This window comes from Lissotriton helveticus, chromosome 10 (genome assembly GCF_964261635.1).
Source record: "Lissotriton helveticus chromosome 10, aLisHel1.1, whole genome shotgun sequence".
Lineage (NCBI taxonomy): Eukaryota > Metazoa > Chordata > Amphibia > Caudata > Salamandridae > Lissotriton > Lissotriton helveticus.
This window is the reverse complement of record NC_136071.1, coordinates 820,245,478-820,269,109: the sequence shown is the minus strand read 5'-3', so window position 1 is coordinate 820,269,109 and position 23,632 is coordinate 820,245,478. Positions and strand designations below refer to the sequence as shown.

At 44.8% G+C, this 23,632-nt stretch overlaps 1 protein-coding gene across 21 annotated transcripts in view; it reads right to left on the bottom strand.

Annotated features, from left to right (window-relative positions):
• ABI1 (abl interactor 1) overlaps window positions 1–23,632 on the bottom strand; it is a 295,046-nt gene that overhangs the window by 6,254 nt on the left and 265,160 nt on the right. For 11 of the 21 annotated variants that reach the window (XM_078663413.1, XM_078663423.1, XM_078663411.1 and 8 more), the window contains one exon: window positions 12,652–12,837. In XM_078663413.1, the coding sequence (XP_078519539.1) occupies window positions 12,652–12,837 (186 nt within the window). Of the gene's footprint in view, window positions 1–12,651; window positions 12,838–16,323; window positions 16,411–23,632 lie in introns of all 21 variants that reach the window. The other 10 variants (XM_078663410.1, XM_078663409.1, XM_078663417.1 and 7 more) reach the window with 1 other exon arrangement.

The following is a 23,632-nucleotide window of genomic DNA, read 5'->3' as shown; positions in this document are numbered from 1 at the left end:
TCACAGGCAAACACTAGTTTGCATTAAGCAGTGATGGCACAGACTGTGCTTCACAAAACTTTTTTACTTCAAATATAAATGTATACCTGCAGTTCTACACGCTACTGCAGGTTTCCTGGCCTTGAAGCGCAGTGTAGCCTCTGTAGAAGAGGCTGTTCCCCTAATTGAAGGGCATTTCTTACTATGTACTAAGCCCCTAAGGCTGTATCATGTTTCCCAATGCAACTTGCTACTCATTCACATCTAGGGACCTCCACTGCACAAATCCACCTTTACAGAAGCCTTCATCAATTCCATGCTCAATTACACTAATCTGGGCATTTTTGGAGAAGTCAATAATTGGTTCTACAGATTTGATTTGTTCACCATTAAATCGCCAATTTCTAATTTTGAAACTCTCCACTTACACCTGCATGTCTCTGAATCTACATAAAGATCTGGACATACTTTAGATACCATCATTGTAGTCTATGCCCCACTACTTATCTCGGACTAATATACCTGTAACATGAAACTCCTCACAAGTACAATTTGTGATGGTTCTCTCCAACATAGTGCTGGACTCTGTTGAGTGACAGGAGTCTACCCAAAACAGTAAATATTTGACATGGAGGCTCCCCCAAGCATGACCAGGCGATTACACTACTAGCATTTGGTTACAAACAATTATAGAAGTGGCCTGCATGCATGAATACCTAGGCCACTTTGGGGAAACTACAAAGTTTGTAGGTGTAGGACAGAGCTCCTCATTCTACCTGAATGAATTTGGCCAACAATACATGTAATGGGGGTACCCCATACCCACCCAAGACGCTGTTCTGACCTACTAGGGTAAGAGCCTTTGCTCTCAGGAGACTCGGAACAAAAGCTTGTCCGGGAAGAGTGTGTAACACCCTCCTACCACAGGAGGGCCTGTTGATAAACCTCCATGGGCCGGTGAGCTTCAAAGAAGGTGTCGACTTTGGAATGCAAATCTGGCTCCCATCACAGGAGATGCACAACCCCCTGCCGTCCTGAGCCCCTGTGGCACCTGGGCAGGTGGGAAAATTAGCGATTCAGGTAGGCGTGCCACCTCCAGGCTAGTAACTCCCCTAAGGAGGGCTACTGTGAGGTGGACATTATTTTTTTTTCTAAGAAGTAGCCATCTTTGTGATGGCATACTGAGGAATTCTGGACAATGTTATGCCCAGTTCTCACAGGAAGTGGTCATTGGGGAGGGGGGGGCAGTAGTGACCCCAAGGGTAAGTAGCCCATTGGCTACTACCCTACACTCCCCTAGAATTCATTAATTAGGGGAGTCTGACACCAGAGAAGGAGATCCTGATAATATACGAAAAAGAACATGAAGGGCCGCTGAAGACTCAAGACTGCAACCCCTATGCAGGATTCCCATTTCTAGATGCTGATTTTTGTTTGCGAAGAGAAGACGCTTCCATTGCGAATCTGATGGGGGAGAAGAATGTAGTCCTGATCCCAGCTAGGTGACCAGCATATGCGGTTTATTGTTCAGATTGGTCAAAGAGTGATTGTCTGCCATAAAACAGGAAGCAGTGTATCTGGAAGAGACATATGTTGGTTGTAAATTTCTTACCGCCCCACCCATCCTTCCCACTCTGAGAACTGATTTCTAGGGATAGGGACTTCCCTAAAGGGCCCTAGTTTTGGCGCACCAGTGGTCAATGTCTTTTATGGCTCTGCGCTTCTGGCATGGAAAGTCGTGTTAAGGGCCAACGTCTGCACCTGTGGGCAGCATCTGTGTGGGTCCCGCGGCATCGTCCCAGCCCCAACGATGACGGACACGGAGCCGACCACCGCACTGCCTGACAACGCGCAGGGGTGCTGCTGGGGAGGAAGGATCCAAACTGACGCCTAGGGCAGGATCCGGGGTGAGGAATCTACAGCAGGCATATGTCCCTTCCAGATACATTGTTTCTAAAGATAAGTAGCTTGTTCTTCTAAATCCTTCCCTCTTACTGTCTCCCTTCCAGCTCCCTTTTACTCATCACAAACCTCCTCCTCCTGCTATTTACACCCAAAATATATATATATATATATATATATATATATATATATATATATATATATATATACACATATACTTTCTAGAACCTTCCCTCTTCTATACCCTCCATTACTACGTTTCATTCCAAACAGCTGACTAACATGTCCACCACTCTAATTAATTTCATATTGCCCTATACTAATTACCCACTAATCCTAAACTGTTTGAGTTCCAGAGTAGGGTGCTACTTGCCAAAAAGCGCTTCAACGCCTCATCAGGGGTAGCAAGCACTATATAAATGCAAACCTTTTTCTTCTTTTATGCCTCCACTATCCTTCCCAATCCAAATAGCAGACTAACATATCCACGGGTCAAATTATATTTGTATTTCACTATACTAATTCACCAGTAATCCTTTATGGGTTCCGGAGTAGCATGCTACTCACCGAAAAAGCACTTTGATGCCTCATCAGAGGTAGTAAGCACTATATAAATGCAATCACAATACCTGACTTGGCCCCAGCCATGCTGTCCTGTCTGCAGTCCTCTGTCAAACGTGCGCTAAAGAAGACTCATTCTGCAGCTGTGTGCCTCCAAAACCTGTACCTGCCTGCCTTCAACAAAGACCAAGAACTCCTAAAGAACAGCAGAACTATTCACTGCATTCTGCAGAGACACCAAAAGAGAAGACTCCAAGGCCTCCATTAAAAACCAGACACCAGAAGCCAACACTACACCCGTCGCCTCCAGCCCGACAGTGCCAAAAAGTTTCCCCGGCCCCCCAGAGCTTGCGTCTATTGTGATCTCAACCCTGGTAGACGCCTTGACAACACCTGGTGCCTCTGCACGCAGGCCTCCCTCGACTGCAACACCTATAGATACCTCTGCATCTATTGCCATAGGGCCGGTGAGAAGAGAACCCCAGGTGTATCCACGTCCCCAAGCATCGCAAGCCTTGAACCAGCCGGTTTGTTCACCCCCACTGGCTCCCTAGCCAAAGCCAAAGCCAAAGCCTCATTTTACAGTGACTGAACCCCCATTAAAACCTACTGGGCTCCCTCTGGCCAGGGACCTGCTCTCTCCCAACTGCTCCGCCAGTGTGCCGCTGCTGCTGACAGGGATCTTGTAGGTGTTCGAGCCTGCCCAGCTGCTACCCCGCTGCGCCCGTTTTTCCGTGTGTCATCCGCCTGTCTTCGTTGGGTTTGATATTCTGTATTATTGTTAACTGTTAATTGTCTTCATTGGTTTTTGTATCCTGTATTGGTATTCTGCATTACTGTTAAGTCTGTGCTGTGTCTTTATGGTTTTTATAGTTTTTCCGCTTCTCGCTTTTGCCTGCTCCGTCCCCGCTTTCTCGCCGCCGCTCCCCCTCCTCCCTTGCTGTTCCTGCTCCCACCTGAGCTTCCCTCCATATTTAATGGCGGCCGCGCCAAAGGCAAACCCATCTGCGCCTGTCCGCAACTCAACCATGACAAGCGCCAGGGACCCTGTATCTCCAACCATCCACTGCTACGACGCAGCTCCCCTCCTCGCACTCAACCCCGGAAGGAACAACAACTGCCAGCTGTCCACGCCGAGCACCACACACTGACAGTTCTCCTGCCGTCGATGCCGCCAGACCTTCACCACCACCCTCAACCTCACAGCCACCACCCCCGCACCGAACATCAATACCTCCAAAGCCCTGAGGTGCATCCTCCTCAACGTTCGCTCCCTGCATAGACAAGCTGTAGAGATCTGGGACCTCCTCGACACCCTCTCCCCAGATTTCACCTTCTTTACAGAAACCTGGACCAACACCTCCTCCGCCCGACATCGCCACTGCCATCCCCTACGTATACAAAGATCCAGAGGAAGGACCGCCCCAACCGCTCAGGAGAAGGGCTCGCCATCGTGCACAAGAGCTCCCTCAGACTCTCCACCTCCACCACGAGTGACAACTCCTCACCACCGAACAACTTCATTTCCAGATCCAGACAGCCCAGAACCACTCTTCGTGGCACCCTCACCGCCAGCCCCTCCCCCCCCCCCCACGGACCTCGCGCTTCAGTCGCCACTACCATCAATGACCTCGTCACACCACATGCCATTGTCTCCATGGACTACATACTCATCGGAGATCTGAACTTCCACCTCGACAACCCCAGCGACCATAACTCCACCACCCTCCTGGACAACCTCACCAACATCGGACTGAAACAGCTCGGCACCATGCCCACCCACAAGGCAGGACACACCCTCAACCCCATCTTTGCAGGAGGCAACAACATCCACATCAGCCACAACCATGCAACCCCTATGGACGGACCACCACTGCGTGCACTTTCATGTCGACAAACCCACACCGCCCAAACCGGAACAGCGCCCTCCACGAAGGAACTGGAGCAAAGTCACTGAGGAGCAGCTCAACTCCACCCTCAACCACTACGCCCCCACCACCTTGACCAACGCCAACCTCACAGCCAAAGAACTCCACAGATGGAGCTCCAACTGCGCTGACGAGCTCGCACCCCTACGTAACAGCGACAGACCGTGCCCTAGGAAGGATACATGGTTCACCACTGACCTACAAGAATCCAGATGCACCTGCAGACGTCTCAAGAAGAACTGGAGAAACAGCAAAATGGCAGAAGATCGCACCACCTACAAGAACATCTTGACAGAATACCATCAACGCATCAGATCCAACAAAAGGACCTTCATCCAAAGTCAGATCCTCGCCAACGCCAGCAACTCCAAGGAATTTTTCAGCTTCATCCAGGAATTCACCAAGCCCCCCAGTGAAACCAAGGACATCACCCCCTCCCAAGACCTCTGTAACAAGCTAGGTTCCTACTTCCACCTGGAAATCAAGGGCCTCTACGACTACGTCAACGACCACACACCTGACTCTGAAACCACTTCCCCCTCCAGCAACCCCAGCCAGCCCACCATCTGCGATTGGACCCCAGTCACCACCGAAGACACCACTTCGACCATGAAAGGCATCCACTCCGGAGCCCCCACGGACCCTTGCCCGCCACACATCTTCCACAGAGCCAGAATTGCCACAGAACTACAACGCACCTTCAATGCCACCCTCAAGACCGGCATCTTGTCCGATGACTGGAAATGTGCAGAAGTCAGACCCCTGCTCAAGAAGCCCTCAGCCGATCCTATGGACCGCAAGAACTACCAACCCATCTCCCTCCTCCCTTTCGCAGCCAAAGTCAGCGAGAAGACCGTCAATGCCCAACTAACAAAATTAATTGAAGAAAGCTCCATCCTCGACCCCTCCCAATCTGGATTCCACAGCAACCACAGCACTGAGACCGCTCTACTCGCCGCCACAGACGACATCCACACCCTCCTCGACCAAGGACATACCGCGGCTATGATACTACTCGACCTCTCCGCAGCATTCAACACCATCTCCAACCGTGCACTCACCGCCAGACTCTGCAACGCCAGCATACAGGGAACCGCTCTCGGCTGGATCCGCTCCTTCCTCACTGTCAGAAAACAAAGAATAAGACTGCCACCCTTTCTCTCCGAACCCACGGAAATTAACAGCGGAGCACCCCAAGAACTGTTGTTCTGCCCCACGCTCTTCAACATCTACATGCCCCCCCTTTCGCCCCCAAAGTCACACAGCACAATATCAGCATAGTATGCTACGCCGACGACACCCAGCTCATTCTCTCCCTCACCAAGGACCCACCAAATTCAACTTCCAGGAAGGAGTGAAAGACGTAGCATCCTGGATGAGCAGCAGCTGCCTGAAGCTCAACTCTGAGAACACAGAGATCCTTGGACCCTCGCCCTCTGCATGGGACAACACCTGGTGGCCCTCTGCAGCCCGCCCACCCCCACAGACCACGCCTGAAATCTCAGCATCGTACTCTGCTCCTCCCTCTCCATGACCAGACAGGTCAAAGCCGGCGCCTTCAGCTACTTCAACACCCTCCACATCCTCCGAAAGACCTTCAAATAGATCCCCCAGAATCAAGGAAGACAGTCACCCACGCACTCATAACCAGCAGACTGGACTACGGTAAGGCCCGCTACGCCAGGATCAACAAGTCTCTGCTCCAAAAACTCCAGACCATACAGAACACCGCAGCCAGACTCGTCCTCGGCATCCCTCGACACGAAGATGTTACCAAACACCTGCGGAACCTTCACTGGCTCCCCGTTAAGAGCGTAACCTTCAAGATTTTCACCCACGCCTACAAATGCCTCCACAACACCGGACCCCAATACCTCAACAAGAGAATTTCCTTCCACGTTCCCAAGAGAATCCTCCGATCCGTTGACCTCGCCGAAACTCCGCAGAGCCAGAACAGGTGGAAGAGCCTTCTCATACATCACAGCCAAGACCTGGAACGAGCTCCCGATCGACATCAGATGCGCCCCCTCCCTGAACACCTTCAGGTCTTCAGGAAGGTACTCAAGACCTGGCTCTTCGAATGAGCGGAGCTGTCTACACCCCCCAAGCACCTTGAAACCCGCACAGGCAAGTAGCGCGCTTACAATTGCCCCGATTTATTTATTTGGAGTTTTATATAGCGGTGGCTAGACCCGGAGGTATCCGAGCGCTTTACATAGGTTGAGAACATGAATAGTTGCACAACTAACATAAAAGTAGATAATCACATCAATGTCAAACATTTGGGAGGTGATTGATTGATGCTGTTTTGCACACGGCTGCCCTGTGCCACTGGTAGTGTACTGTTGGTGCTGCCTTTGACATTGCCCACCACTCACATTAACTACTGGAGATTGGTCCTGTAAGTCGTTGTACTGTACCCGTTTGCAGAACTTGTCCTTCCTTCTATAGGATAACATTGCAGAACTCAAAAACGGCAGTGTCAACTTTTTGAACGGAAAATAATTTATCTTAAAAAATGTTCTTACCTGAACAACTTTTCTCTGATGCCTAAACACAAAGATGCTTGCTAGTTTTATAAATTGGTGTGGATCACCTTCTTGAGTCTTTTTGTCATTTATTGATTATTGTGTGTATTTGCAAATGTCTTGCATTCCTCTGTGTTAAGCATAAGGCTACTCTACCACACTACCCCATAACAGAGCTCTTTGGGATTCCATAGCCAGAGCTGTGCAATCATAAGGGAACCCCTGCACTCTTTACACTGTATATCATTTTTGATATATCACATAAAGAACCAGCTTCCTACAACTATCTTGTCTTTGTCACATAAAGAGTCAGCTTCCCTCAACTATTCTGTCCTTGTGAATCTCAATATATGGTTCCTGCACAGTTAGTGCCTTCAGTTCACTGACTGTGTAGTGATGTTTTAGCCACTAGCACGGTGATCTTCCAAGTGAGGAATTTTAGACCGTGTAGGATGCAAAAGGTTGTTTCATCAGCTGGGCACAAGTACCAGATTACGATTCCATGTAGGTGTTTCTCTGGGTGGCGCTATTCTTTTTTCTATTTCCAGATCCTTTTGGTCACTTGTGTCTGAAAGAAACTTCTTCCGTTCACGCCCCTCGTGTCTTTGGGGCACCATTTTCAAAACCTTTTCTATTTTTCGGAGTAACGCTTCAGAGTAGTTGGTCTTGCTTCTTGGAGTACCTCCAAGGTTCTTTTTGGCAACTGGAGATGTCCGAATTCTAGGTCTTCAGGCGCAACAAAGCCACACTGAGGGACTTTTTTTCCCTGAGGTGGAACACGTCCTCCCTCCCCCCTTCATGGATAGAATGCCCTGCAGTGTTCGTAGCGGCATCATGTGGCATCATGTTCCTTGTGCCAGTTTCACTAGGTCTGAGAACCATGTCTGTCTGGAATATTGTGGTGCTATGAGTATAAGGCTCATGCTAGCCTGCTTGAACCTATTATGTGGGGAAAATCAGGGGAAAAGCATATGCATATTTCTTGACTATTCTATTGATAGGACATAACCTGGGATTGGTGGGTTGGGTATCTTGTTGCAAAGCCTTAAAATTTCACGTTCTCTTGTGTTGCATACAAGTTCACCTGTAGCGCTGGTTCAGTTCCTATTTGTGGTGTATATATAGTTTTCTCTGCTTAGTGTGCCTGCTTCCGGGTTCTCCACTCCCAGCAGGTGAATTGCCACCAGCGATGGGTTACTCTGTCAAACCCATGTCTGTATTTCCTGTGCTAGGGTGGATAGTTCATTTGATCCTGTACTCCCCCTTGCCCCCACACACTTGTTGAGGTGGAGCAAGGCTGCATTGTTGGCCTTTTGTATTTGGACCACCTTCCCCATCGAGGAGATTGGAAGACTTAAAGGAATGGAAACCCTGTCTTGAGTTCACAGATGTTTATTTGTTTGGCCACATCTCTCTGGCTCCATAGGTCCCTTACGTTCAGTTGAATAATGTGCGCTCCTCCACTCAGTATGGGATGCATCAGTTGTGAAAGCCACTGAGGGAGTTGGGTGCCTGAAAGGTCTTCCCACTGTGATGTTGCTGCTGTTCCACCATTGTATCTGCTTGTGTAGTTTCACTGTTATAACTAGTAGATCGTCCCAACTCCTGGTAGCTTGTGACTAGTATCTCTGCAACCACTCCTGAAGAGGTCTCATGTGGAGTCTGGCTTTCAGTATCAAAGGTATGCAAGATGGCTGTCCGAGCTCAGCCCTCCTTGCCTGTACTCTTTTCTGTATTGGGAAGGATTTTTCTCGTTGTGAGTCCAGTGTGCTTCCAAATAATGTTTTTTGCTTTTCTGGTATTGTGGATAACTTTTCCCAGTTGGAATAGAAGCAGAGTTTGTGTAGTATTTTTATCACTGTTTCTTTGTTGTCCTAGCACTGCTGCTATGACTGTCTTTATGAGCCAGTCAACCAGGTAGAGGTAGATGTGAAGGGGCTGCTATGGCAGCCAGGCATTTTGTGAAGACCCGCTGTGCTGATTGTATCCCAAAAGGCAGTACTGAAAACTGGTAATGGAGTTTGTCCCCTACACATTTTTTAAACTTCTTGTGTATTTTGTTTATGTGTAGGTGCATCTTTGAGGCACACTGTGCTCATGCAGTCTCATTTTTTGAGGAGCTGGATCAACTCCTGAAGTGTAGTCATTTGTAATTTTTGCGTTGTGATGTACCTGTTGAGGGCCCGAGATCCAGCATGGGCCTTAATAACAACTCTGCCCTGGGCACTAAAAAGTATACAGTATGCCCTTTTTCTATAACCTACTTTTGTAGCAGATCTGCTACTTCTTTCATTCAGTGCAAAGTGTCCTTGATGCTTTGTCATCTCACCCTTCGTTTTATATTTGGTGGTGGGTTTATCAGTTCTATGCAACATCGGCGACAGAGCATTGCATCATTCTAGGGCAGGCTATCTGAGCCAGAATATGCTTGTATGCCCCTTCCAGAAATCAGAGGGCTGCCCAGGGCCTTTTGGAAAGGATTTCCAAGATCCGTCTCACGAGGATTTGCAGAAGGACTTTATCATATCTTGATTCCGTGGCTTGGATTAAACTCCCTTTTGAGCTACATTCTGTTCCTCCCACAGATTGTTCAAGAAAAGGTTGACGATATGGCTCTTTCAACATGAATAGATAATGGAATTGCTCATCACAGGCATTTGACAGTGCAGCACCAAGACACTCTAGGGTGTAGCTGTGCCCTTTATAAGTTTCAAATCATTCATGATGTCCGGTGGGGAGGGCTTTGAGGGATATTTAGGAAGCTGGCTACTTATAAGATATATCAAAATGAGATATATTGTGTAAAGAGTCCAGGGGTTTCCTTATAATTGGACAGGGGCTTGGTCTAGCATTCCCAAGGTGTTCTTCTAGGGAGTAGTGTGGGTGAGCAGCCTGAGGTTTATCAGAGGGGAGTGTTAGACATTCACAAATACAGACAATAGTCAAAATGTGAAGCACATGAATTTATAAAAATAATATATTTAGGCACCAAAAGCAATTAGTTCAGGCAAGCACGTTTTTCATAATAAATACTTTTGTATTTAAAGAGTCGACACTTAGTGCAGTTTTCAGAAGCTGTAATGTTATCTTATTGGAGGAAAAGCAAATAGTGTGGCATTCAATACAGTGACTTACGGGACAAGTCTCCAGGAGTTAAGGTGAGCAAGGTCCAAAGCAGCACCAGAAGACCACCACCAGCGGCACTAGGGCAGCCGGGTGCCCAGTATTACTCTATGGGTGATCAGGTTTTGTGTAAAGAGGCTGCAGGCTTCGACTGGGAGGCCAGTCGGGCTGAACTAACGGGGGGCTCAGGCCTCATGATGCTCAGGGACGTAGGGACACCTTAGATCCTCTTCTCCACGGCCCAAGGGGTGATGGGTGCAGAGGTGTCTTTAGGGATTGGGTTTTCCTTACCGGGAGCAGTCGCAGGAGAGGAGGGCCCAGCTGTAGGCTATGTGCGAGAGTTCACTGGGGGTGAACCCACAGTGGACTCATTCTCTGGAGGGCTGGGGGACGACAACACCATTGGCCCACTTCAACTCTGGCTTTGTACGAGGGATGCAGTGGTGTCTTCAGGCATTGGGTTTCTGTGGTCACAAAGTCCTCTCAGGAGTCTTTGGGTACCTGCAGGGAAGCAGTTTCGCTACTTCTCTGGAGTTCTTGGTTCCTGGGTGAAGTGCTGGCAGGTCTTCTGGGCTTTGGGGGCTCAGTAGTTGCAGGACAAGTCGTTTTTTGGCACAATCATCGAAGGCAGCAGGCAAGCTGGCAGGGTTGATGCCAAGTCAGTTGCTGGGGCTTCAGTTTTTAATCTTTGCAACTCTTCACGTCAGTCTTCTTCTTTCAGGTTGGCAGGATCTGTTTCTTGGGTACAGGCCACTGCTGAATTCTTCGTCAAACCCCAAGGCCTCCTTTTCCTTTTCTGCTGGTTTCAGTAATGGCAAATGTGATTGCTCTGGTGGTTTAGCCTCGCCCTCGAGTGATGTTTCCTTCAAGGGTCAGAGAATGATACTGTAGCCCTTCAAAAGATCCCAAATTCATCCTTTCTGCTTCCATTTCAACCGCAAGACATTTCCCTTTCCTCTCTACTTCGAGCTCTATATTGTTGATGTCAACCATCAGGGGCATCTTCTTCGGCAACGTTTGAGGACCTCCCTCCTGTGGCATCTTTTGTCTTGATCCCAGGGGCTCTTTGGGCCACTGTTTGGCCTCGGGCCTTCGAAGTCAAAGTTATCTTCGATCTGAAGTACAACCCTTTCAGCTCTGTCCCCGATCTCAACTATATTTTGTGTTTTGGGCTGCTGCTGTTCGTGTTCTGTGGTATTTTGTGCTAACAAAATAGCGCTAAATGCTGGGTTATGCTCCTATCATAATCTTGTGAAATTCTGATGCAATTTCATGTAATTACTCTTCAGCAAATTATGCGAGTTACGCCCGTCCCTATTTGCAAGCTGGCAGCTAGCTCGATCTGGTAAGCTCGACCTGAAAAAGCATCAAATGTTGGGCAAGTTAAATGATTCTCTCTAGACATTTTCCAGCCACATATAATAAATGTCCATTGGTCATCTTCCTTGCTCTGAATGTTCACGGTCCACTTGTTTATATTCTGTGCATGCAAATGTTTCCTGAAACGTACCATACTGCAAAACAAAGAACTTGATGCTACCGCTTTTTGCAATCAAACACAAGACATATTATTGTCTCTATTAAACAAATAAAGATATAAAAACTGCAAATAATAATGTGGGAATTCCTTAAAATTGTATTAGCTTTCGTTTTAGCCATCTGTTCCACAGCAAGGCACTACCTTGATCTGCTCAGGACAAGACTGCAGGTCTGTCGAAAACGGCAGGTCATTTCATCATTTACACATATACACATATAATTAGCTTTCCATGGATTTCTGTGTCTCAGAATCTCTTGTGAAGAATGTAGTTTTTCTGGCACATGGAATAAAGCATAAAGGGGTAGGTTGTGCTGGAGCACCCCCCAAAATAACCATGCTGGTGTTTAAAAGGTGAATGAGCAATAAAGGTGCCTTTAAGTTTTATTATATTGTAACATCTGCTGTGCATCAAAGACAGAGGTCAAATCTCAGTTAATGTATTCTGGCAAATTACTGGTTATTCCTTTACCATGTATATTGGAGTTTACTGTCTAGTACTGCAAAGTGAGAGGACATTGTATAGTGAACTATGTGGCAATCTTGCTGGGGTTCAAGGAGAGTGGAAGGAAAGGCTGTTGGATGTAATGTTTTCGAATACACAACAAATTAAATCCCTGTAAACAAACCGTACAAATATTTCAGAATCTATCAGCAGTTAAGCAACAATTGAAGCATTCTTTTTTTTGTAAAACTGAAGTGTGATGGAAACAAAGATTTAAGTAGGCTCAAGACACAGTATTCTCTGAATGCTTATTTCCACACGTACATTTGTGCACGTTATCTTTAAAACCAAGTCTAGGCAAATATAGTGGCAATTTCAATAGAAGATGTGATGTAAGTAAATTACAGTTCCCTACCACACCACTTTTTACTAACATATTTGCGACAGTGCTGGAAAATGCACCACTAGCAACATACTACACCCATACCACTCTCCTGCTGATTACATTTTCTACACTTGTTCTTTGGGTTCACGGTTTGTAGCCCCGGGAAAAAAATGAATACACTCCACATTTGTCACTACATCAGTCAACAAAAACATTGAATTCAGCTACTCTTTATAGTCTACATATTATCAGTGTATACTTGCCTTTCTCAAGGTAGATTTTTGGGGCCCACACAGGATCTCCATCGGCATAAGGGTCACTGTATTGCACAATTGCAGCCTCTTCATCCTCATAGTCAACTGGTGGTGGGGGAGGTGGTGGAGGGGAATCATCAAACAATGGAATATCATCAGGTGGGGGCGGAGGTGGTGGTGTGGGACTATCCGCAACTAGGGAAAGCATTGAAACATTACTAGAGCATAACACCTTCCACTGAATACACATATTTTAATAATTTACAGCTATGTAGAAAATCACATTGAACATGCACTATTAGAAAAGGAAAGGGCATGCAAGAAGGCATCCTTGATAGTGTTACCTACAAGTGCCCTGAAATCTACATATTGCATTGCGTCCCTTAAAATATATTCACAACAAACCGAGTGACTTACTGCACTTCTCAAGCTAGATCTAAAGTATTATGTTAACTTTCTGTTTTAAGTACAGGAGCTACTAACAGCACTACATTGTCTGTACTAAATTTGCCAATGCACGGTTTCACTCTACAAGTAACTCACCGTTCGAATAGAACTGTGCTAAGTATTAACTTCTTGCAGTGATATTTTCGGCATGCTATGTAAATTGGGTCAGGCACTAAGACCGTACTTCTCGTGAAGATGATAGATGAGACTAAAATGGGTGAACAGAGCTTCTGTATGAGACAGGCAAATGATTGAGGATCTTTTTTTTGTGCCAGTGTGTGATATGTTTTCGGTAGGAGGATGCAGATCTCGCTATGGGGTATAACAAAGAAAAAAAGGTTGGGGGGGGGAGGGGGTGAACGGCAGTGAAGGGTCAGGTTCTTCTAAATAATCTCAGAGTAAAATGTGTTAAAAAGTTTCTGTAAGCCATTGGGACGAACAACATATTCCATTTCAGCATGTTAGATGGTTGGCGCAAAAACAGCTGGACATGAACATCACAAACATGCACCATGGGAGACAGTACTAGTGAACCATAAAATGCTCAAAGGCAAATATTTGACGCAGTTGTATTTCACTCTAGGTGCATTTGTTAGTGTATTAGAATAGAGATTGTCCAACAACCACTCTTGCAGAGGTGTGTACATTCAGAAGTGGGTGCTATGGATTTATGCAATTAAATTGTTAAAGTGTTCAAAATACCTAATGAAGGCCTCAATGTGATGGCATTAGAGGTGCCATGGGCAGTAATGAGGTAGCTACGGTGGTCTTGAGTGTCTAGAGGGTGAAGAGCTTTCCGCTCTTGTGCCTTCATAACTTGCTCCTGGATACTGTTCATGTGGGTGGTGGTAATCTGCATTCCGAAAGCTGTCTGTAAATCAAAATGTTGGTTCTATTTTCCCCTGTGAGTCCCTTCAACGGTACCAATCTGGGTACTACTTGCCGGTCATGATGCACACAACCAAGGTTCAACTTACAGAAATTATCACTGCAAGGAGTTGCATTCATACACCTCAGGAATCGAGACAAGTGACGGGTGTGTACTAAGAAAATATTGGTGAACACCACCAACAAAAAACACTGGCAAACCACATCCATTCAGTCCATAATAAGAACAACATTTAACAGCACGGTTCAAGCAGGTTCATAGACTGAAGAATACCCTTCAACTTCAATTTCTGCCATCCAATTACCAGACACCCCTGGCAAAGACTGGTGAAAACAGGGAAGCCAAAGTGAATTTCCAGTTCAAAATAGCAGGTTGTCTCCAACAATGATGGTCTACGGGTTTAAAAATGATGTTTACAGTTTGGTGAAAATACTTTCAAATGCATTTGCAACTGTAATGAGCGGATAAGTACACAGTGTACATGTATAACACATGTACATGTGCACACTTACAAAACTTAACAAAGGAAGAGTGATGAAAAGAACCAAAATGCTAAGAAACAAATGAATGTATGATTTTGCTGATTAATCAGCAAGATCATTGAAAAACAAGACTAGGTTTAACTCCAAGACCACATCAATGCTAACCATCTCATGCATGACTACCAGTCTGGCTTCATACCACTCTACAGCACGAAGACAATCAACTTACACACTGTAGACAACGCACTCTTGACTACAGATGAGATGACCCTTGCTGGACCTCTCAGCCACCTTTGACACAGTTGACCAGCCCGTTCTCATACGTACCTTCAAGTGGTGTGAATGGGATGCCCTTCACTGGTTCTCTTCCTACCTTTCCAAGTGACAGTTTGTTCACATGGTTACCTCCACGTCAAGAAACAAATCCCTATCAATTGAGGACTTTCCCAGGGCTCCATACTACCTCCTGTCATCTTCAACCTTTACAAGGAGCTGCTTGGTGCTCTAGTCACTGATAACCGCATCAAAAGTCACCATTTGCCGATGATCCACAACTCTACTTCAAAGTCGCCTCTGCTTCAGGCAATCAGCGATTCAAACATTGCTTGCACATCATCCAGACCTGTATGTCCACGACCCACCTGAAGCTCAAACCAGCCAATACAGAATTTCTATGATTTGCTGAAAAAACAAAAAACAAGATACAGTACAAACCTGGCTCAGTGACATGACCTTTGACAGTTTTGTACCCCCAGCTCTCTTTGAATGCCAAATCAATTGGAAACACACTGGACACTAACCTCTCCCTCAAGGAATACATTGCCAAAAACAAATATTGCCTGGTACCAGCTCCGTTTTCAAAAGAAAGAGAAACGGTTTCTTCCAGAAAGCGACTTCAGTACTGCTGTTCAAGCCCTTCTACGCCCACATCTGGATGATAGTGACACCCTACTCTATGGCTTCCCAGACTCCACACTGGCACCTCTTAAGGGCAGGTCTCATCCAGAGCTTGAAGAAATGTGATTACATCACCCCCCACCATGATGAAACTTCACTGACTGCCCTCGCCAGCCAGCACTATTCTTCAGAACTAGCTGCAGCATTTGCAAAGCCATCTCAACCATCAACTCGCAGACAAGTCGAACATCTCTGGTGGTTTTTAGCACACCGGCAGTCAGGACACTGTCAGGCTGCAGGGTAAGAGATGTAAAAAAAGAAAAACCAAGACAATAGGCATTTCCATCCATGAACCAAGGATTACAAACAATATCCCGTATCCATCAGATTCACCAAAATGCTGCTACAACTTAATAAAGAGTTGAAGACTCACCGCTACATTAGAATGCATTACTCGTTCACAACCTTGCTGCCTCTACTATTACTTGCTGACTTTAGGCTTACCTTTGACCATGTACAGCACTTTACTACCTTTTGGCTTGGTTTGCGCTACAGGAGCACCATATACATAGACGCATTCTTGTAGTCCTGGATGCTTAAAGGGTTTCTATTCACATAGAGAAACACCATCTCTGCTAATACAGGGTCTAGGACAACGGTCTAATTAAAATACTCCGACATAGATGTTTGCCACATTATACAATCCATACATGCACAGACCACCCTTAATGAAATATAAACAGAATTTAACATTTTAAAACACACCAACTCAGTGATGTTAAACATGTCACAAACAGAAAATTAGTAATCATGCAGGAGGAAATGAAGATAAAATTGGTGCAATGCAGCTTCCTTAAAATGCTGTCTAAAGTGCAGAAACAAAACCTGACACCCTATGGACCGGCCAACCATGCATGCCATTTCAGAATATTGTCTACTTTGCCAGCATGGACTGGAAGAACTTACTGTTTTCCTGCACCCTGGCCACGAAGCCTGTGAGAGGAATCTGTGGAGTCAACTGAGGCAAAGGGGGAGGTGGAGGAGCAATAGAAACTGGTAGTAGGACATCATTTTTGGAAGGTAAAACAAAGGAAGGAAAAAGACAAACAAGCAGCAGTCAGTAACAAAGAACACAAATGCACAAACACCAGTTACAACTGTAGGCCCTCATTCAGTTCTACTGTAGTGTGAAAGCAGACGTTCCAGTCATTCTATGCCTGCCATCAGTGCAAAGTGCAGAAGTCTCTCTGCACAGTGCCAAGTTCCCCAGTAGGAGTACACTAGGTAACAGAAGTCATTCACGAGACACAGGTTTCTAATTAGTAACTTTTTGTTTGAGTCTAGATGTGACCCACTTACTTAACCCGTTGGCTGCTGCCGTCGGCCAAAGGTCGTCACAAGCACTACCTCGGTAGTGCTGCGCACGTCCGTTGGCCGACGCGGCCCCACCCGTTTTTCTAACGTTCAGCACTAGCGCAGAACGTTCGAAGCAGCCAACGGGTTAAAGTCCACATGGCCACTTCCTGGAATGCTAATATTTACATTTAACAGCAGAAACGTGTATTGCAATTTGTAGAGGCATACTAACACAAAACAGTAGTTCTGAAGGAGGTCCTACACCATTCGAGAAAGCAGGTTTCTTGTGGTAAAGCAACAATTAATAGAGTTTTGCTGATGGCAATCACTATCAACAGCAAAACGTAACTGCCCAGGAGCACATACTCCTTTATGTTGAATCAATGCATAGCGAAAGGTATAGACCAGACAAAGCAGAACCAACAAACGTTTATCCCTTCTCTAATAGGAAAAGCATATTTTTCATCAATCCTGTCAAGATAAAGTCCAGGTAATATTGGTCACTTCATACCCTAGTAAACACAAGTACTAAACAAGCATTGGCAGCCCCAACAGGTCTGGTGTTGGCTACAAACTTATTTGCTTTGCCAATGAGTGTGTTCTTTGATGTTTCTGTGCATTTTTTTTAATAAAAACATTCTAAACTAAGGATCCACACATGCACACGTATAGGCTACTGTCAATGTTTCTGTAATAAACTTTTACAAAAACATTTCAAGGCGGCCACCTATGTGTGTACTCACATGTTGATGCCTTTGAATGCTTTTTTTTTTTTAAGTGACGTGACCAGCGAAAGCAGCCGTGAGACTGCAAGCAAGGGCAACAGCCCAGGTAGCAGAGAATGGGGTAGCTATCAGACCCTTTGAAAGCTTAAAAGTATGTTTTATGCTCTATGTCCCTGGCACTGAGAGGAACTACTTTCTCTGTGGAAGACAACACTGTGCCTCGACAGGATGCAGTCACTCCGACAACAAAAGGAGCAAAGGGGGCTGACCAACTGGCCATGCTGTAAACTGCGGTGGGTGGAAGTAGAATGAGCATTTAACAACCAGTGGATTAAGAGGACTGGCTGAAAGCCCTTTTTTTTTTATAAATCTTTGTTTCTAAAACATTTTTGTTCGTATTAAAACAAAATGTCTTGGCGAACATAAGACCTAAAAAAACTGCAATTTCCAACTAGTACCAGTAGCTACGACTGAGGTCTTGTTTCCCAAATTTTCTATTGCATTACATTCCTGAGAAAATACTTGTTTTGGTCTGCCAGAAGTGACATTTGAATTGTGGAGGGAAGAACATGCAGGAATGAGAAAATGCCCAGTTGAGACTATGCAAGAGCGACTGACAGGCCTATTTCTTTTTGACAAAAATATTCAAATTGATTGTAGAACAAAACACTCCAAGTCAGCAACAGTCTTATTGGATGGTTTTGAAGTTAGTGTTAAAAAAAACAGAACATCACGCATGCCAAAATAATTCATTTATATTATAAAACGGTTATAAAAATGTAAGCTCAGACCAAATATTGGTGTAGATAAAGAAGGCATCATATAAATATGATAAAAAGTTAAAAAAATACCCCCTAAATGCATTAATGGGTTATTACTAGTCCTGGAGAAGTTACGGGATCCTATTTACAATTTTATTTAAACACGAGGCTGCCTGCTGAATGCCTGAAACTCCACAGTGACCGGCAATATAACTTTTATATACAGCTGTATTTTATTTCTTGTAACTGTTCTGCACCCTCTTCAATCTATATTGTAATTTGTGCTCTCTCGCCTCTTACAGCCTACTTTTGCTTCCTTACTTTGAAAACACATTTTTGTTCTCCCTCGTTAGTTCGATTCTCTATCTAACCTTATTTAGAGGTCTCTCAAATGATCCCTTACGGCCACTCTCCTGCCTCCGTCTCACGTACCTGTTCACTAGATGGCAGTATTTTTTATTAAATCTTCCATGGGGCACAACCAGGCAGTGCTTAATCTGTTCAGCTTCATCTTGCTTCACTGAGCCCGGGTGGAAAAGAATGTCTGCACGAGAAACATCCTTCATATTCGTCTGCACTGTTCATCACAACCGAATTTGTGAAGTTACTCCTCACGTTTTGTGAGAAACACCATTTTACCTTTTTTTTTTTTTGCTCTTTGCACCACCTGGTTTGACATCTGGATAGTTATGAGACCTGCTAAACAGGAAGGCTCACCGTATGCTCCATTTAAAATTGACATGCCTATTCGACTTCAGTGCAGCACTTCAACTTTGAGACCAATCAGACCACAGCCAGGCCACTTTGACAACATTACATGGTAAATAAACATACGTATATATTTACCTTCAGTTTAAGTGAACTACAAAAGTGCATAAGCTCAGACGGTTACAAATAATTCCAGTTAGGATAGTATGAAGCAAAATAAATTAGCCCTATATTCTTGAAATAGGTCTCCGTGGTCACGTTATGTTGACTAGCCTTTTTAATTGTCAGCACTTTTCTCTTTAAATGCTAACCCGCTACCTTGTGGTGACGAAGGAGATACAAAAATTATAGACTGGTGTGAAGCATACACTATTCCACATTTAAATTCAAGATTCTTGTTGATAAGTTTGAGAAATTAAAATGTCATACTTTTTGTAGTGAGAAATGAGAACAGTAGAAGAATTTATTTTCTGGGCTGGCATAAAGACCGACAAGCGATATATGCCTGCACCTGTGGGTATTTCTGCCAACTGTGGCACTACAGAAGCCTCTCTTGACAAGAAGGAGCAGTGGAAGTTATTGGTAAAGAATGGACTTCTCTGCCTGAAAGATGGTGCGGTCTGGCGAAGAGAGCTCTTTTTAGGTCTCGCGACCTATCAATGCGCGTAAGCGCTTTGTGGGAGCGAGAATTCAAGTGCTCAAAAAACTCGTGAAACCAAGGGTTTCGTTCGTGCGGTTTTCATTAAGTTCACGTGAATCACGTGAGCAAACAAGCACGCGCATTCACAGCCGCACAGCACATCAAAGGGCTTCGCCCAGCGTGCGCTCTGCGGCTTCTCCTCCCCTAACACGCTATCTCAGCTCTCCTGCCCCCATCCGGCTTCCCTCCGGCCATTTGCCACACTCCTTGTTTCTGTTTTCAGCTCTACTCGTGATAAGGTCACGTCGCTTCAGTCTGCCAGTCGGTATTACACCCTCTGAGTAATTCCTTGCAATTCGAAAACATTTTCTGCCTCCGACCTCAGCACTTCGTGTAGTGAGTAATTCCTTGGAGTGTTTCACAGGGCAAGATAAAGGACATGGCGTACTGAACTCCGGTCGTGAGCCAGCAACTGAGCCAGGGAGAAAAAAAACCTTCAGCACCCGCACACTTACATTTCCACGTTTCTGCTGAATAAGACGAGATGTCTGGCCTTTAGCTGAGCACCCCGTCGCCCCGTATTTTGTTTAAATCCTCCAGTGTTGACCCAGTCTGCCCTCAGCCCCAGCACTTCTGGGCTCGTCCAGGCAGTGAGGGAATGGAATAAAAAAAACGTCTGAATGCGCATATTGTAAAATCCTGTTGAACTGTAAGCAGGCATGTGCTGGTCGGAGAATTAGGTTACCAGAGGGGATGACTGATTGCAAAACTATGTAAGTAACGTAAATACGACATATTGCATAACAAATGCTATAGGTGTCACATTTGCAAAAGTTAAAACTATTGGCATTGTAAACGACAAAGCTATTAATTTTGCTATTTTCAAAACCAACACATAAATACAAAATTTGTCATTTACAATACCAATAGGTTAAACTTTCCTAATGCGAGACTGTTGGCAACGCCAGTGCTTGTTAATGAAAAGGCATGCCTGGGTCTTTTTGTCTTGAATGAACTACAGAAGAGCTGGCTACTTGGGTTTCACAAAGACACGTGGAATGTCTTTGTACTCTTTGAATGCAAGCCATGGTGTTTGAGGTTTTTTAATGAATCATTTTTTTAATTTTTACTACGACATACACGCAACTAAAGTCTTACAAAATGTTTGCAATATCCCTTCAAATTTTTTCTTTAGGAGGGACCTCTTCTTTTTACGAAGCCTCCTACCATTCTGCATTAACCCACAAAACCTGCCTTCGATTTGACCAATCAGAAATCAAATTGCCCAGGACTTTCATTAGACGATTTTGCCTGCGAGTAGTGTAGGTGGGAATTATTTTAGATTAGCTACAGTTATCCTTCTCCAAACAATGACAGATGGATTCCTCTTTAGGAACGGCACCACCATGTTTCAAGCCTGGAAGAAAGACGCAGCACTGAAATACCCTGCTGCCTCTGAAGGAAAGATTTTGGAGGCTACCAAGACTCTGCACTTACACTATTTTGCTAGATGTATCCGTGGCTATAGACAGACAGTGCCTGGACCAGAGTAGAGCTATAGAGATACAAGTTTGCACAGAGTGGGATGACCCTCTCGGGCCTTTTGTTTCTTCCGGACAGCTGTGGCACAGGGAAGCCGAGGTGCAGACAGATGATGCTACTCGCATTCCCTGGAGGATGCTCATTTAACTGGTGCACAAATCTTGAAACTGCCTTTATCCCCCGTAGTGTGAGTAAAGTGGCCTTGTGAAGTCTGGGTTCCAGTGTGAAGCAGTCTTACACTGTTGTCTCTAAGTAGACAGTCATTGGAAACTGGTCTTGATGATTCTCTCGGGTTGAGTTTTACCTGTTAATATTCTTGATGCACTGGTTCCATTTTGGTACGGACAGATCACAGTCATCCCCCTTACCTTCTATTTAAAAAAAAAGTACAGAAATCTAACTTTAAAAAGGAAACGTTCACATGACTTTGGGCAATTTCTGATTCACGTCTAATCAGTTTGGGGACAAGAAGGTTAAGGGATAGTTATCCCGCCAACAAACTATTTCAGTGATGCTTCATGTGTTGCCCATTTCTGATTTTACAATTTTTTATTAATTTCCTTTTGTCAACTTCATGTCACCATAACTTTTAAAATGTCTTTTTAATGTACTTTTCTTTTTACATTTTAATATTTTATTTAGGCATTTTGGGTTACTGTGAATGCTTTATTTCTCCAATTGCACACTATGCAGAACCACTTCCTCTGCGGTTTCCCTTAGAGCTTAGGCCTAGATGCCAAAGATGTGCAAAGGTTAGTCTTTTTGAAGCTTGCTATATCACTGCTTGCTGAACTGTAAAACGCTGCCAGATCAGGACGAGTTTTCACTCCGATAATAAATTATTACAGGCAACAATTATTGAACTGATGCAGTTTTCCAACACGAAAAGTGCTGGTCATCAGAACGCTCCTGTAATAAGAAAATTATTCACCTGTCAACCTAGGAAGACGACATTCTACCAAATACTTTTTTTCCCCTTTAGGGTCCAAATTCTCCATAAAAAGCAGTAGCAGTAAACTTCTGTATATCACAGTGATGCAACAGCTCACAAACCATTTCTGGTTGCTCTTTTAAGAAAAGTGAATCTGTTACCATTTCGTACAGTATCCCAGCCGCCATCTTTACCCCATTCAACTGAGACCCGACCGACAGCCATCTTGGGCTGCACTTTAGTTGATGTGAATTTCATGTGCAGTCAAAAGGGCAGAGATGTGACTGCATACAGCGCGTATCCATTGGTCCTTGTGCTAGCTTTTTTCTTTTCTCCTGACTTGATTGATTTTAATAGTTAATTACTGCATTGCTGCTAGCCGTTCTCATTTTGTCGTTGTGTACCTGAGGGAGGGTTGCTTCACTGTTGGTGTTTTTACCAGGCAGACAGGCAGTTATTTTAGATGATGTTAGCACCTTGTATTTTAGTTTAAATATTGTTTGGGATTGTGTGAGGGATAGAACTCTGCTTCAACTGGACTGACGCAGAGTACTTATCGGCCCAACGCAACTGTCTCCATTTGCAATCGGCAGCCATTTTGGTTGGCTATCTAGCTGGCAGTAAGGCTTTATCTGCAGGCAAAAGGGTGGGTATACAAGGCTGCCAGCAGAACATATGCAAGCAGGAGAACCCAACAGCAAGCCCATCTATGCACAGTGCCCCACCATGCTGCCGATTTGTCTGTGGTACTTGGTTTATTCCTGGGGTGAATGAGCACATTACTTATTATTGTGATCAGCAGTTGGTGATCATAGAGCCTAGGAATATGTTTAAACATCTTAAAACCAATCAAAGACTGGAGGAGGATAAGGAGTGTCGACAGAGTTCAAATCTTTTGATGTAACAGCCACCCCAAACATCATTAATAGGGGCCTATGACTCAATTGTGCACTGCTAAACGTGCACACCTTTGTTTAGACCGCAATAGAAGTCCAAGAGGTGACGGATACGAAAAAAAAAGAAATATTAAATGTAATCTGTTCTTTATCACTGAAGTCAGGACTTCCGAAGAGTTGGCACCTGTTTTGGCTGCTACCTGCCCTCGAGGTTTTGGCATGATTCACTTACCATGCCCTAACAGAAGAGGCGGTGGTTTTGCAATCATTTTCAATGATAGGTTGAATTTTAAACTGTTGAAACAGGAGACCTTTTGCTAAGGCAGAATTGTTAGGGTTTACCATAAGGGTATTTCCTAAGGTTACTATTGGAGGCTTTTTTTGCTATTGCCCTCATGGTATCTATACTGACATTGACTTGTTGATTTCATAGCGTCTGATTACCACATTTTTAGTTTTAGCTGACATCAATGTGAGGGTGGAACCTAGTAATCTATTTGCAGCAGTTCTAATTTGCATGTTATCTATTTAAAATTTTATACAAAAAATACCGGGACTACACATCAAAATGGAGTTCAGTTGGATTTAATTTTTGCTCCTGATAGATTGTGGTAACATTGTTGCACTGGTTTGTTAGATCACTTTATTGATCCATTTTTTAGACTACATTAGCCGCTTCAGAGATGGCTTCTCCTCCTAAAGAATCAAATGCTGCG